A 15,274-nucleotide genomic window follows, 5' to 3' on the forward strand; every position below is an offset into this window, starting at 1 on the left:
GTTATGCGGCTAGTCGTTTTGTTTAGATCATTGCGTAAATCACTGAGCCAACTGGCATAACTTTTGGGGCTTTCATCTCCTGTGGCTCGATCCTTACGGATTACGCGAAGTTTGGTCCAATTTGTAATGCAAATTTTCTTTTCAGTGCGTTTGTAACTTGTGTGATTGATGCGGATGATGAGAATGTGGTGATCGCTACCCAGCGTCTCGCCAGTGTTCAGCCACTCGCCCTGGACCCCCCTAGTGAAAGTGAGATCCGGGCATGTGTCTCTCTCGACGCTATTTCCCTGGCGACTAGGCTGGGTATGATCTGTTATGAGGGTGAATCGGTGATTATGTGTGAGCCGGGTGCCCTTTGGTGTGTTACTGCGAGAGCCGCAGGCCACGTGTGCGGGATTGAAGTCACCGCAGACTACGGACACCGGGCCCAACTTGATGAGTTCCAAGAGTAGATACTGAAAATTGTTCCACCGAGCCCGAGGTGCACTGTATACATTTAAAATGTACAGGCTATTTTGTCTCGTGTCCGGGGGGACAACCTCAATTATTTGATGAGGGATATCTGATGTGAGAGTAGTATGGGTATAGGTGAGTTTCCTGGACACAAGCGCGCACACTTTCGCCTCGTCCAAGCCCCTAATGGCCTCGTAGCCACTGATAGCTACAAGGGTGGCGCCCGGCTCTGGGAGAAGTATGATGTCCGACGGTTCTGACGGTGCGGCAACGTACTGTTGCAGCGAGCCCCGTTTAGATGGGTACCCCCTGCAATTCCATTGTCACATCGTCAGTCCCGCCATTCTATTTTGCACTTGCACTGGAGGCGCTAGCTGGGCTGGGCGAACGTGCGGGTGAGCGCGCTCGCTTGTCGCTAGTGACGTCGCTGAGGTTGGTGTAGCGCGTGCGACTAGTGAGGATGAGGAGGAGAATGATTTAGGGGGAAGGGGTTGTGCAGCGAGCTCTCTCACGCTCTGCCTGAGTTTGTTAGTAATTTCATGTAGCATTGGTTTCAGCACGGAGGTTTGGAAGTCTACAAAGGCGGCTCGGATCATTTCCTTAACCTCCGTGAGAATGCTTTCTCGCATCTCCTGTATAGCTCGGTGCAATTCTCGTCGAAGCTCCTGCTGGAGGTCGCGGCACAATGCAGTTGTCGACTGGGGAGGGATCTGCGCGCGAGGTGCCTGGGATTGGGATTTTGTTTGTGATAGGGACTAAGGTTCGGATGAGTGTGAGCAGCGAAGGTGGCGGGCCCTCCGCCCAACTTACCCCTTTAGGTCCGGCTGGCCCATCGGGCGCTGCTAATGGTAGCTGTTGCGGTAGTGGTGGTGGCTTCTTCTTGGCCGGTGGTTGTGCCACTGGTGGTGGTGACGACGGTGGTGATGAGGATGATGATGAAGATGATGGCGGTACCCGCTCGCGGTTCTTAGAACACTCGCAGGGGCCTCGGCTACGAGATCGTGACCGGGATCGGGACTGAGATCGGGAACGGGACCGCGATCGGCTTCGTGGCTCTCTAGATTGGGCCAGAGGACGATGCTGTTGCGGTTTTTGTTTCTCGAGTTCCTGGCGCACTCGTTGCGTGTTGGGTGGCTTTCGTGCCCGGCCCGGACAGCTGGGATCGGTTGTCGGATGATCCCCTTTGCCCGTCTGGCACCAGGGCTGGCACTGGTGAGGTTCGGTGGTGGATGGGTTTTCAGTCCCACATGTGGTGCAGCGCTTGATGCTTGGCGTGGGGCAGACGTGCGCACGGTGGCCCGCTGGGAGGCATACGCTGCATACCTGGGCCCTCGGGGTGTGTATGTAGCATCGGTACTCGGCCCCATAATACCTAACGTTGCGCGGTACCTGAGGCCAGCAAATGTTATCATGGCCGTGGTTGTTCGCCCCATCATGCGAGCATGAAGAATTTCCACCCCAGGTGCCAACAGGTGGTCTAAAAGTTCGGTTGATGTAGTCCCTGTGTCGGGACCCGTGATGACTCCTTTGCAAAAATTATCGGGGGAGGCGATGTATGTTGAGATGGGGTAGCGATGCGGGCCAAGTGCAAGCGATGTCATCTTGTTAAGGCTGGTCGCTATTCTTTCACTTGGCGTGCTGATGAGGGCGATGTTTTGGGCACGTTGAACACGTAGGTGAAGTTCGTCGACCTCTTGTTCTTTGAGGCGCGCCTCGATGCCGACGGCGCGAGTCAGAGTGTGGCGAGGCCACTCACCGAATGTGAGACCGTTTCTCGGGCGCAGGATGACTTTAAAATCGTCAATGGGCAGAGGTGGGGGCCTCTGGGGTCGTGGTACAGTTTGGTTCGAATGCTGCGTCTCTTGGCGGTGGGCTGCTGGGTCAGACTTATCGTCGGCGCGGCGTCTCCGCCGGCCGCGAGCAGTGAGCCATGATCCATCCGCCGGGTCTTCTGGATATGCTTCTGTTGCTGGATCGTCGCCGTTGGTAGCTTCCACATCCATGATCGTGGTCATGGGGTTTTCGCGGTGTTGTACAAGGTCAGCTGTCCCTGGACGCCGATCCTGACCACGATGAGGCTTTGCTCGAGCACTACGGCTCAGAGACGCTGCGATCGTGCCTGCTGCATCGGTGTTGATCTTGACGTCGCCGTGGAAGGTCGCAGGCAGCGTCCGTTGTCGTGCTCGGAACAGGGCCAGGAAGCGAGGAAGAGCGCGTGAGACGCTGTAGCGTCTGCTGCTGACGCAGGAGCTCCAAACCTCACGTCCGCACACGACGGTAGCTCCGAGTGGACTCCTTTGCGGGAGAGGGTCCAGAATGCAAGATGCGTCGCACCGTCGAGATCAATGTAGCGACCGCGTTCACGCCCTGTGCATTTGCGCTTCGACGCTGCGCATGTTCGTGGCGTCTCTTTGCATGTCTAATACTAGCGCTTTCCCTGTCGCACAACAGGCGACGCACCGTCGAACGATGCGTGCCTAGCCAAGCGTAATCGTAATCATGTCTAGCCACCGACCTCGGCACAGCCGTCACACCTGGCTTAACGATGACTGTATTCCTAAGTATAATAATTACAGCTAAATCAAAGGTTAACCAAGTGAAAGCAAGGCTTAACCAGGCTAAATGAAGTTTTCGCTTTGCATGTGCAGGGTTAGTTGAGCTAAGCAGCAGCCAATTTCTTTTTACGGCTCCTCTCGTAGCCCACATTCACAGAGAGGAATGGCTTCCATTTTTTCTGGGCGTTCCTTGTTCGCGCAAGCTGTCGTCTGCGTTTCAACTGCACTTCGGTAAGGGAAACGAAAACGCGCCAAGCGTCTCAACGCACTGGCTTTCCCGCGAGGAGTTTATAACTCGAAGGACCGCTCATCTGTATTCAGTTAGACATTAATGCTTCTTATTTTATACACCACCACCTGAAAACCACCGGCTGCGCCGTCACGTGCCCAACGACGATCGAACTATGCCGCAGCTTCGGTCAGCCGGATAGCTGCTACGTGACGTGCGCAGTGACGCACGCACTAGGTAGACATTTAGTCAGCGAGAACCGTGGAGCCGCCGTGGCGTCAGAGAAGGGTGCTCGTCTCGGACCCCGGAGACCCGGGTCCGATTCCTAAAATTTGCTGATCTTCATTTTCAAGGGCATTATTTAATTTGTTTGCTCGAACCTCCCTGAGAAATTTGACGTGAAAGCGAGTACTTTTGTTTTTTGTCGCTTTGCCGTCGGCCATTTTCGGCACAACCATTCTCTCATCACGCCGTCCGCAATGCCGGATTTCGCGTAATGGCGCATGGCATGCTTTCGCAGTGTAACATGCGCAGGCTATAGTGCGGAGCGGAATGAAGACGTTGAGAATGCAAGCGACCTAAAAGTGGATGGCGCAGTTCTCGCTGAGGAGCCCGGTATTTCGAGGTGTATTTGACCCCTTAGACGGGTAGTAGAAGAAGGGCAGTACGAGACCGTCAAGGTGCAAGGCGGGATGTTCGTGCGGAGAGTTGTGAAGAAACTCTACAGTACGCTGAAAGATCCATACACTCTTGAGTTTGACATCGTTGTATCCTGCTGTCATGGAGTTGGCTGAAATTTTCTATTCTGAAATTAAGTGCACTGGCGTTAATCTGAAAGATTTTGCCGCAGTGTGACAAGCCGTTCAATGCCATTCATCACACTCTAAGCAGACGCATCTTCGAGGGAGACCTACACAGCGCTTCAGCTGCCTGTATTTTTCCATTCATAGTGTGCCTTATTGCTTTTGAGACCGGCAAAGTCTTTCGTATGCGGATAGGTCTTGTGATTTGAAGCGGTATGAACCTTCGAATGGAAGATGAAGAAGCGCAGGAACCTGGGTACAGGAGAAGAGAAGAATGAAGCTAGAATAAAGGGTAGACCAGATGAACGCCAGTTCCACAGCAATGCTTCACGTCTATTGTGTCATTTAACTAGGAACGCCACAATATTTTGGCGCAGCCGACAACTGACTCCAACATGCAGGTGACATTTTTTCGTCGAGGAGACCTCCGCAGAGAAGATAATCTTTTCCGAGATACCAAGCTCAAGAGGAACCAGCATTGGAACTACCTCGCGAACTGAACTCGGCAGAACTCGTGAACCTTGTTTTAGAGAAGGTTTCCATGGACACTACTGAACTACGTCGGAAGGGTCCTGTGAAAGTGAACTTGCGTCTGGCTATCTTCGACAAATTAGTTCTTCAACAGATGAGTCGAAAGCACTCTGGATGACGGTCTTCGACAGAAGAGGTGAGCCTCGTTTTAAAAGCTCTTTAGCTACAATAAGAGCAGATTGCGCAACAAAACCAACTGGTGACATCACTTATAAGCTCTCTAACGCTGAGAAGCCGGTGTCTAAATTGGTAGAACCCGATGCGTTCGACAGCATGTCTTCAAGTCCAGAAAGTTGGCCTGAATTCTATAAGTATGCCGCTGGGAAGGACAACTGGCCCTCTAATGAGGTAGTCTAATGAAGGCAAGATTAATAACCTGCGTAATTACTTAAGAGGTGTTGCACGGAAGTGGTACGATCTGCACATCGTTGAAGATGCTGGTAACTCTTGGAACCAGTGGAAGGAAAGCCTTTTGACGACATTCCGAAGCAACCCAATTCAAAGAAGGGACGCCGCGCTTAACTTACAATTCAAGCAGGGCTCCCTCGTCGAGTATTTCTTTAAAAAACGCCGCCTTTTAAAGCTGGCCGAGCCTATGCTTTCTCCTTCTGCCGTAGTAGCACTAATAATGCACGGACTGCACGCGCAACTCCTGAACCAAGTGCAAGTACGATCAACTAAAAGTATTGACGAGTTCCTGGAGCGCCTTCATGACATACCATCTACCTCAGAAGAAAATATGACCGCGAGCTCAAGCAGTCGCTTCAGACGGACCGGCGCGGATTGGTCAAGCCGTAATCACCCAGAACCGAGCCGCCTTGCAGGCAGCACAGAGAACATGGGTTGGTGGGCTTCCAGAGGTCGGGTGAGTAACGTCGACAACGCTGCTCTCCCCCTACTTTCGGACACTCAAGAGTCTCCGACGACGAGAACTAATAAGCAACGGTGATCAGTCCGACCCAATGACCACAACTGAGACTGTTTATTTAACCTACTCTAGCCAACTTCCCATTCCTGTCAAAGTTGGAAACAGGCATATGGTGACTTTGGTTGACAGCGGTGCTTCTGTGTCTATTATAAATGTCAAGCTGGTAGATGCAAGTCACCTGCACAGTGGAAGAGTACTACGGGTGCAAGGTTACGATGGAAGAGTGAGAATGCATACTCAGTGGGCCTCAGTAAACATCGAGTTTCAAGGTCATGAAATAGAGAACGAAGTACTGGTGATAGAGGGAGTGACGCGACGTTCTGCTATCCAGACCAGATATACACTAAAAATCGACGTATACTGGGACGATGCGGTTTTGTGTGACTATCAAGGGAAGAGCCAAGGCAGGATAGAAACGATAACCTGCGAGTTGTCAAGTGCGCGGAGGATATTGCGACGACCTTCCCTGAACTGGTATGCATAGGACGCTATCCACAAGTGATGAAGTCACACAATGTGGCTTTCGAACTGACTGACAAGACCGTCAATCGGAAATCACTTTATAACATGTCAAGAGAGCGCAAGATATGTTTCAAGAAAGAATTGCAGGAGATGCTAGACGCTGATATAATCCGACCTTCGGTGTCGCCCTTCGCCTCTCCCATAACTATTGCGCCGAAGGAAGATGGAACTTTCAGACTGTGCACAGATTACGGGGTTCTCAATCACTAGACAGAACTTATGTCATTTCCCATGTTGAAGATAGGCACGATTATAGATGAGACAGGTGGTTGCCGATGTTTTTCACGCATTGATTTGTGTAAAGGTTTCCGGCAGATCCCGCTAACCGAAGAAACAAAAATGTACACTGCTTTTCTCACGCCCTTAGACCTGTGCGAGTATAACCGGCTTCTTTCGGCTCGAAAAACTGGCCAGCATAGTTCCAGAAGATTATGAACGAAGTCCTGAAGCCTTTCCAATGTGTACTTTGTAACGTGTACATAGTCTATATTATCGTCTTCTCCAAAACAGAGGCTGCGAATCAGGAACGCCTGTCTCAGGGATCTTATCCGTTGAGCTTGGCACACCTCAAGCTAATTTTAAGAAAAGTGCATTCTGTCAAAGAAAAGTTGTGTTTCTTGGAAGAGTCTTTGATGGGGCTACCAAAAGCACGAAACAAGTGTCCGTCGAGAGGATATCCCAACTGGTAAAATCATATGACGTCCACTTATTGCGCGTGTTTTTGGGACTAGCAGGGCATTTCAGACCTGCTAATTCATAAAAACAAGATGCCTCACGCGCCTAACTCAGAAAGAAGTTCCATTTGAGTCGGATGAGGAATGTGAAGGAGTCTACCCTGATCTGGTGCACAGAATTTTCGCTGACCCTATTCTACGCATACAACATTTCACTTTACCATTTCAACTGAATACCGGCGCCTCACACTATGGAACAGGTGCAGTCTTGTACCAGAAGTGTACAGAAGCATCCGGCCGAGAAAAGCGACACGTAGTAGGTTACTACAGCTACACCCTCCAGCCACCTGAAGTCAACTATACCACTACTGAAAAGGAAGCACTTGCCGTCCTTAAAACAATTCAGTACTTCCCTACGTACCTAGAAGGTGCGAAGTTGACTTTGTTCGCCGATCACCAGGCCTTGACTCATCTTGTGAATATGACCCAACCTAAGAGACGTATCACCAGATGTGTGAACTACTTGCAGCAGTTTGATTTCACCATCTCCCACAGACCTGGACCCCTTTTGGCTGATGCAGATGCATTGCCTAGACTGATGATACAGGGCAACGAAGAACAATCGGAAGAAATCAATGAAGTAAAATTGTGGGAAGGCACTGCAGAATTGATTTTTATGGAAGGTCCCTATCAAGTCCTGCCAACGCTGGTTCCCAGGGTACTTTATTTGTACCACGATAGCCCAGAATCTGGAGAACACGATGGATTTTGACGCACCTACAACAAGCTAGTCAAGGGATTTACGTAGCCTCACATGAAAGAAGATGTCACGCAATACGTTAGTTCATGTCACACTTGTCAACAAAGTGAAATATAAGCAGCCTACGGACGCCATGATAATACCGTTCCACTCGAACGTGCCTTTCGAAGTTATGCACCTGGACTTCGTCGAGCTAAATAAGAAACGAGAAGGAGTCCGCAAAACGCAAGTTTTTCTTCTGGCCATAGATGAATGCACCAGGATGGTCGCGGCACGGGCAGGAAAAGAAGATGCGAATAGTGTCATCGCCTTCCTCCAGCGGGATATGTTTTGCACAACCAGGACGATCGTATGTGACAACGGTCCAGCGTTCAAGGGTGAAAAACAGCAAGATGGGCTCGAGACCACTACATATCAATCAAATTCTGGGTGCCAATGCATCCCTCGGCGTATGTGCTTGCAGAGCGTGCTATACGAGATGTGAAACAATACATCAGGATGCACGATAGTTTCCCTTGCGGATGGAACTCCTCTTTAGAAGCATATGTAAGACATCAGGATCGCTCCTACACCTGTGGTTTGGGATGCAGCCCGTAGTTCGCTTATCCAGGCGGACTATTAACTCGGGCTGTTAGAAAATGTGAAGATCGTCGAGGCGAGGAAAGAAAAATCGCAGGAGGGGAGTACCGTAAACGAATGAAAAAAATAATTGACAAGAGATATTGCTCAGATATCCCAGACATTCAAGTCACCGACCTCGTTCTAGTTAGGAAAGGAGTACGAATCTTGTACCAAATTTTATGGTCCTTATTCTGTGACAAAGACAGCCACTCAGAAAAGAATATTGAAGACTGTGTTGTGCATTGGTGAGCGGGGCTCAGTGGATTGTGCTTTGATTGGAAACGTTTTCAAGTATTACCCCAGGAGAGGGTAGCAAAACAAACCTGGAAAGGTGAAGTGGTATGAACCTTCGAGTGGAAGATGAAGCGCAGGATCCTGGGGATTGGAGAAGAGAAGACTGAAGTTAGAAAAAAAGGTAGACCAGATGGACGGCAGTTCCACAGCAATGTTTTACGTCTATTGTGTCCTTTAACTAGGAACGCTACATGATTCATACATCCCTTTCCGTCAAATTGCAAGCGTTCAAACATGCTTGCAATTTATTTCTATTCTGTGTATTCTGATCGTTTCATCAGTCGGATATTTAGGTCTTCACCCGTCGACCTCAGTGCGTTGAGTGTATTCGACCCTTCTGGCACATTTCCTCCCAATTATGTAGAGCTCTCTATTGCCAATGGACTGCATCATGTTAATTACTCCAAGATTATCCAGCTGCTGTGCCATTCCGCGCTTCTTCCTACGCTGTTAAACCCTGTCATGGACGGAACTCAACTACAGCGCCACTAGTTCGCTCTCTCGGAGGCGGCAACTACAACACCATGTTATCGCTGCAGTAGATTGCGTTAGTACAAGAGAGGTATGCGACCTCCTTCGCCGAGACATCATCATTTGCCCCACATCCCGTGGCTATTCTCCATCCGCTTCTCCATAGAATACCGAACCTTAAGTGACATGATAGAAAAACGCAGAGCTCTTGCGGCAGATATTACGATGGTGTCGATTGCGCGAACAGTCCGGAGTTTTTTTTTAATTGCGCTAGTGGTAGTGGCAGCTACCCTCAGCAGATGCCTCGAGCGTCAACGCTCTCATCTTTAAGGTTACACAAAACGGTGAAAATAGGAGCGCAGGCTTAGGAAGCTACGCACTTCCTTGAGTGTCGTTGCCATAAGAAATACGGCCACAGCAACTTAGCGGCATCCTGACATTGGCCATGTTTAAAAACAAGAGGGCCTAAAATGTTTATTTATTTGGGTTAAAAAATACCAAATAAAGCTAAGCTGCAGGCCAGATTGCGTAAGGCAGGTCAGAACTTGTATCAGACGTTGGGGATGTGTCAAAAAATCGGGCATGAACACGACAATGTCGTTTAAATATCAGAGGCATGTTGGCCACTTCAAGCCATCCAAAATAATGTCTATCTTCTGGTCAAATGTAGTCAATTCATTAAAAAGCCGTAAGATAATACATAAAATTCATACTAGGTGTCCGATGTTACAAATGCTGTCTTGCAGCGGTAAGCCTAGGCCATGGGTACTTGGCTTATCCAGTGCCATAATTTATGGGAAAAAAATCCGGCTATTCCATATGTCAATGCACGGTAGAGGATAGAGTTCCCTTCGGACGATCTTGTTCAAACGACAATAAACAATGTAAAATGAGATTGAGCCAACTTTTTGTCTGAAAAGAAGGATGTAACAAGGATGCCCATGGACTATTTGGCGGCTGAAAAACAACGCTAGTGAACATGTCGGTCATAAACCGACATGCTCACGACAGCTCGCAAATAACACGCCTTTCTGTCACCAAAACCCGGTAAGTTCGCTGCTGCAGAGGAGCATGAGAGCTAGTGTCGGTGGGAGACCATTGCTCTATGGAGCTACTCTTGCAAATTCAGAATTCTGGCAAATGTAGCACAAAATCCATGTGCAATAACATGAGGATGCCGATCTGACAAGCAAACTAGATGATAACAACATTAGGACGAGCATATTTACCTTGTACATGTACGTCATTATGTATTCTAGGCCTTTGATCGACTTCTTTCGAAGACGCCGTGTATGAGAGTAATCGCTAATGATAGCAACCTCCACGACAAGTCCAACGGGCTCTGTTCTTGCTTCTGATAAGAAATGAGGGTAATAAGTTCCGTGCCAGTATTGGGAATCAAGAAGGGCTTGTATCAAGTATTCATACTAACCTGGAAGAGACACATTTCCATTCGTTCGAGATTTCACTTCTGCAATAGAAGTTGAAAATTAGGCATACTGATGGGGCATATGAAGGAAAACAATTGGCAATTAAGAAAATTACCAAACGCTTGAAACATTCGTATTGCGAGTTACATATTTGCGTATATGGAAGGGGTACTTTATAGTTACAAGCAAATCGTAGATCAGTCAGATAGCAATTAAGTTATTCATGCTGGAACACAAACATGACTGTGTGCCTGTGTATTTCATTCATGCTGATATTCATGGGAAAACCTTTTTCGCACGGTACATTGAACGTCTTCGTGAGTGGTGCTTGTTTGTGAAGCCATATGTATAGTTATTTGATGAACTGCAACGAATAGAAATTACGGCAGAACTCATCTTGGGGGACTCATCGAAAATAACTCTCGACATTAATGCGATTAGCTTTCGAGCAAAGTAGAGACACGTGGTATTTCATGTCATGTTTATTTATTATGTAAGATGTATGCACTAAAATATAAGCAGGGTAATATCATCAAGAATCTGGAACATATAGTAAAAGCAGCGGAAGAATTCTATACTGAACTTTACAGTAGCCAGAGGATTCAGGAGCGCTCTATTCAAAGCAATAAAGAACAGTGTACAGAAACTCCTCCTATAACTAGAGATGAGGTCAGAAAGGCCTTACAAGGCATGAAACGGGGAAAGGCGGCAGGAGAGGATGAAAGAACAGTCGATTTAACCAAAGATGGAGGAGACATAATGCTAGGAAAACTGGCGGCTCTCTAATGAAGTGTCTATCGACTGCAAGAGTCCCAGAAAACTGCAAGAATGCAAACATTATACTAATCCACAAGAAGGACAACGTTAAAGAAGTAAAATATTATAGGCCCATTAGCTTACTCCCCGTATTATATAAAATATTTACCAAAATAATCTCCAACAGAATAAGGACAACACTGGAATTTAGTCAACCAAGGGAGCAGGCTGGCTTCAGAAAAGGTTACTCTACAATGGACCACATCCAAGTCATTAACCAGGTTATCGAGAAATCCGCAGAGTACAATAAACCTCTCTATATGGCTTTCATAGATTACGAAAAAGCATTTGGTTCAGTAGAGATACCAGCAGTCTTAAAGGCATTGCGTAATTAAGAACTACCGACCGCTTACGTAAATAGCCTAGAAAATATCTACAGAAATTCCACAGCAACATTAATTCTGCACAAGAAAAGTAGGAAGATACCTATAAAGAAAGGAGTCAGACAAGGAGACACAATCTCCCCAATGCTATTCACTGCGTGCTTAGAAGAAGTATCCAAGCTATTAAACTGGGAAGTCTTAGGAGTAAAGATTGACTGCGAATACCTCAGCAACCTTCGGTTTGCCGATGACATTGTTCTATTCACAAACAATGCAGACGAGTTACAACAAACGATTGAGCGCCTTAAGAGGGAAAGTGTAAGAGTGGGACGGAAGATTAATATGCAGGAGACAAAGACAATGATAAATAACCTGGCAAGGGAACAAGATTTCAAGATCGCAGGCCAGCCTCTAGAGTCTGTGGAGGAGTAAGTTTACCTAGGTCAACTAATCACAGGGAACCCGGACCATGAGAAGGATATTCACAGAAGAATAAAAATGGGTTGGATCGCATATGGCAGATGCCGTGGGCTCCAAAATGAGAGCTTACCGTTATCATTGAAAAGGAAAGTATACAATCAGTGAATTTTACCGGTGCTGACATACGGCGCAGAGACTTGGCGGCTGACAAAGAAGCTTGAGAACAAATTAAGAACTGCGGAAAGAGCGATGGAATGAAGAATGCTAGGCACAACTTTAAGAGGCAGAAAGAGAGCAGTTTGGATCAGGGAGCAAACAGGCATAGACGATATTCTAATAGACATTAAGAGAAAAAAATGGCGCTGGGCAGATCATGTAATGCGCATACTAGATAACCGTTGGACCATTAGGGTAACAGAATGGGTACCAAAAGAAGGGAAGTGAACTAGAGGATGGCAGGAGTCTAGATGGAGTGACGAAATTAGGAAATTTGCTGGTGCTATTTGGAGTCGGTTGGCGCAGGAGAGGGGTAATTGGAGATGGCAGGGAGAGGCCTTCGTCCTGCAGTGGACATAAATAGGCTGATGATGATGATGATGATGATGATGATTTATTATCTCCAGTGGTCATTCTGAGACTTTCGTTGCTTCGTTAATATGCGGCATACTGCGGCACCATCCCACTTTGCTATGGCACGTGCTTGCCCAGGTCGGCCATTATCATGGCTCCATGAATGCGACCGTATCGCACCGACGCAAGGACGTCGACATAACGACAAATGCGGTTAGATGACAATGAGATGACAGTTGTTCAATTAAGACGACGTTATAACGACGACATTTGCCAACAATGACATGCGGGCAATGAGATGAGAACGAATGTACAACGACAATGGCGTGAAGATGATGTCATGAGGAGAACCGGATAGCGAAGCTAAAATGGCGGTGACAGCACACCCGGGACGGCTAGACGACGACGGCATGGAAACGGTCGCTTAATTGCGATGTACAAATGATGGTATAAAATGATAGGACGATGAAGAAAGAATTACGTCAATTAATCGTGAAGGCGTTATGCCTACGGCGGTATAAGCATAATTGAATGACGTTGTTGAAGTGATCACGATGGCAGAATGGCGTTAAGACAGCATTGCGTAAACAGTATTGCAACTGTGGGAAGATGAAATGGTGTGACGACCATTGCATGGTGATAGTCAGGTAAAGAAATGGAATGACGATGATACAATGAACACCACGGTAACAAGACGACAGTATGGCAATTAATGGATGACGATGAGTGTATGACGATGCCGTGATAATGACGATGGCCTGACAACGGTATGACCACAATAAAATGACGATGAGTGTATGACGGCATGGCTCGACGACGACTGTATCACAACGCCTGTATGACGACAAGCCCATGATGGCCGTCAAATGGTGAAACTAGAGTGACGACGATGACCCGAGCACTATGGTATGACAACGCGCGCAGCACAGCGACCTTCTGACGAAGACGCCATGGGTGTTATGACATGTCTACAGCGACATAATTACGATTTATTGACGACAGCATGATTATGATGCAAGAACGTAGGACTGACGTCAATGGAATGGCGAAGGCGGTATGACAAGGAGGGAAGGGTGACAATGCGATGCTGTTACTGAAGTAAAGCGGATGGTTAAATGACCTCGTGATAACACAGCACGAAGAACGGGCGGCCGCGACGGAATCATGGCGACGGTATGATAAGGAATGCATGACGACGAGGGAATGACGATGATGGCATGACAGCAGAGAAGGACGATGTGATGACGAACGAGTGTATGACGGACATGGCACCACAGCGACTCTATCACGAAGCCTGTATGGCGATGAATGCGAGAAGACAAATGAATGCAGGCAGCTGAGTGACGAACTGCAGTAACCTCGATTAAACGATCAGAACGGCATCATATGGCGTTGTAACAACCAGTGCATGACGACAATATGTCATCGATGGCCTGCCAATGACGCCTTAGTGATAGCCATCTCAGAAAGCGCGAATGACGAGGATGCAACGACAAGGACGGCTACACATCTATGAGCACACACGTTGTGGCCCAAGCAGTTATACAGCGGAAGAATATGTTTTTGCAACACATTAAGACACATACAAGAGAAATACACATAGAAGACGGCACCTTTTGTTGTTTTTTCTTGCTTTCGTGTGTGCCCTAAGTTGCGCAATAAACGTGCCCTTCAGCAAGCGCCAACTAGGCGAACAAAGCGTTCTGTTGAAAAAAATCACATAGCTCGGGTAAATCTGTCGCCGGTATAGAAGGCGTGCCGACAGTGGCATGGTAAAGATGAGATGGTAAAGATGAGCCGGGTTCGTGATGCGTGTGCATCATAAGCGGAGCGGGTGCTTGCTAAAGCCAATGGTTTCCACTCACTCTCATCTCGTGCAACACGGAAGTGCGACACGTCAAGCGCTTCCAATTACGTAAGCTTTCTGTGAGGCCTAGTATCTGCCAGGGTGATGTTCCTTCAGCGAAGCAGCAGTTACCTTTCGCGTTGCGCAGCGGCATCGTGTCTGACCCTAGCCTAGTCCGAATACCGTCCGAAGAGTTCGTGCGCAATGCTATCGCTATCAATGCTTCATCCTTGAGGTGAAACTGAAAAGCATAGGTTTTTTAGCGCACGAAAAGGGACCAAAGACAGTGACAAGGCGCGGACACAGCGCTGTGTCCGCGTCTTGTCTTTCGTCTTGTCGAAAAGGGACTGTCTTTCGTCCCTTTTCGTGCGCTAAAAACACCTCAGTTATGGAATACCAACACGCCCTATCCTACGCTCTGAAAAGCTTTGTTCATTTCTGGACACTTCGTATGATGATTTAACTAATAAACGCCCATAATATGACAGGCACAGCCAGTACTGGAGACCACATACGAAGACGTAGCCAACACCAATTGGTCGACCTGAGTTAGTGCGCTCGCGTAGCAGACTGGAGTGCACTAGCTCTGGTCGACCTCCCCGTCTTTACTATTAATAAAAAAACATGCCTTCTTATTTTAACGCGGCAGCGTTGAGGAGCTCGTGTCGCAGAAAAGCCGGTGTCGTGGGCGTCGGCCGTGAGCGAGAAATCCGGGAAGGCAAATCATAAATAAAAACATCTTGCAAGATGGGCTGGGTGGGAATCGAACCAGGGTCTCCGGAGCGTGAGACGGAGACGCTACTACGCAGTCATGAGTTCGATAGCTGAAAGCGTGACAAAAGCGCCTCTAGTGAATGCGGCGTTGGCTTAGAAGCATGCCGTAGAAAGTTATACTGCGGTGTATATTGCAAATTATGAGTATTTAAATTACAGAAGTCGCAGTTAAACAAGTAGCGAAGTACGTTTCTGCTACATTTCTTCTGCGCTTGGCGCACACGCAGAGCCATCTAGCGGCAAACACAGAAGAC

The 15,274-nt window shown here is 47.9% G+C and overlaps 1 protein-coding gene across 3 annotated transcripts in view; it reads right to left on the reverse strand.

Annotated features, from left to right (window-relative positions):
• LOC142584155 (venom metalloproteinase BumaMPs1-like) overlaps positions 1-15,274 on the reverse strand; it is a 176,346-nt gene that overhangs the window by 106,410 nt on the left and 54,662 nt on the right. Inside the window, exons 5-6 of one of the 3 annotated variants that reach the window (XM_075694323.1) lie at positions 10,274-10,312; positions 10,071-10,192 (exon numbers count right to left, since the gene is read on the reverse strand). In XM_075694323.1, coding sequence (XP_075550438.1) covers positions 10,071-10,192; positions 10,274-10,312 — 161 coding nt within the window. Of the gene's footprint in view, positions 1-10,070; positions 10,196-10,273; positions 10,313-15,274 lie in introns of all 3 variants that reach the window. The other 2 variants (XM_075694322.1, XM_075694324.1) reach the window with 2 other exon arrangements.

Source organism: Dermacentor variabilis, chromosome 6, assembly GCF_050947875.1.
Source record: "Dermacentor variabilis isolate Ectoservices chromosome 6, ASM5094787v1, whole genome shotgun sequence".
Lineage (NCBI taxonomy): Eukaryota > Metazoa > Arthropoda > Arachnida > Ixodida > Ixodidae > Dermacentor > Dermacentor variabilis.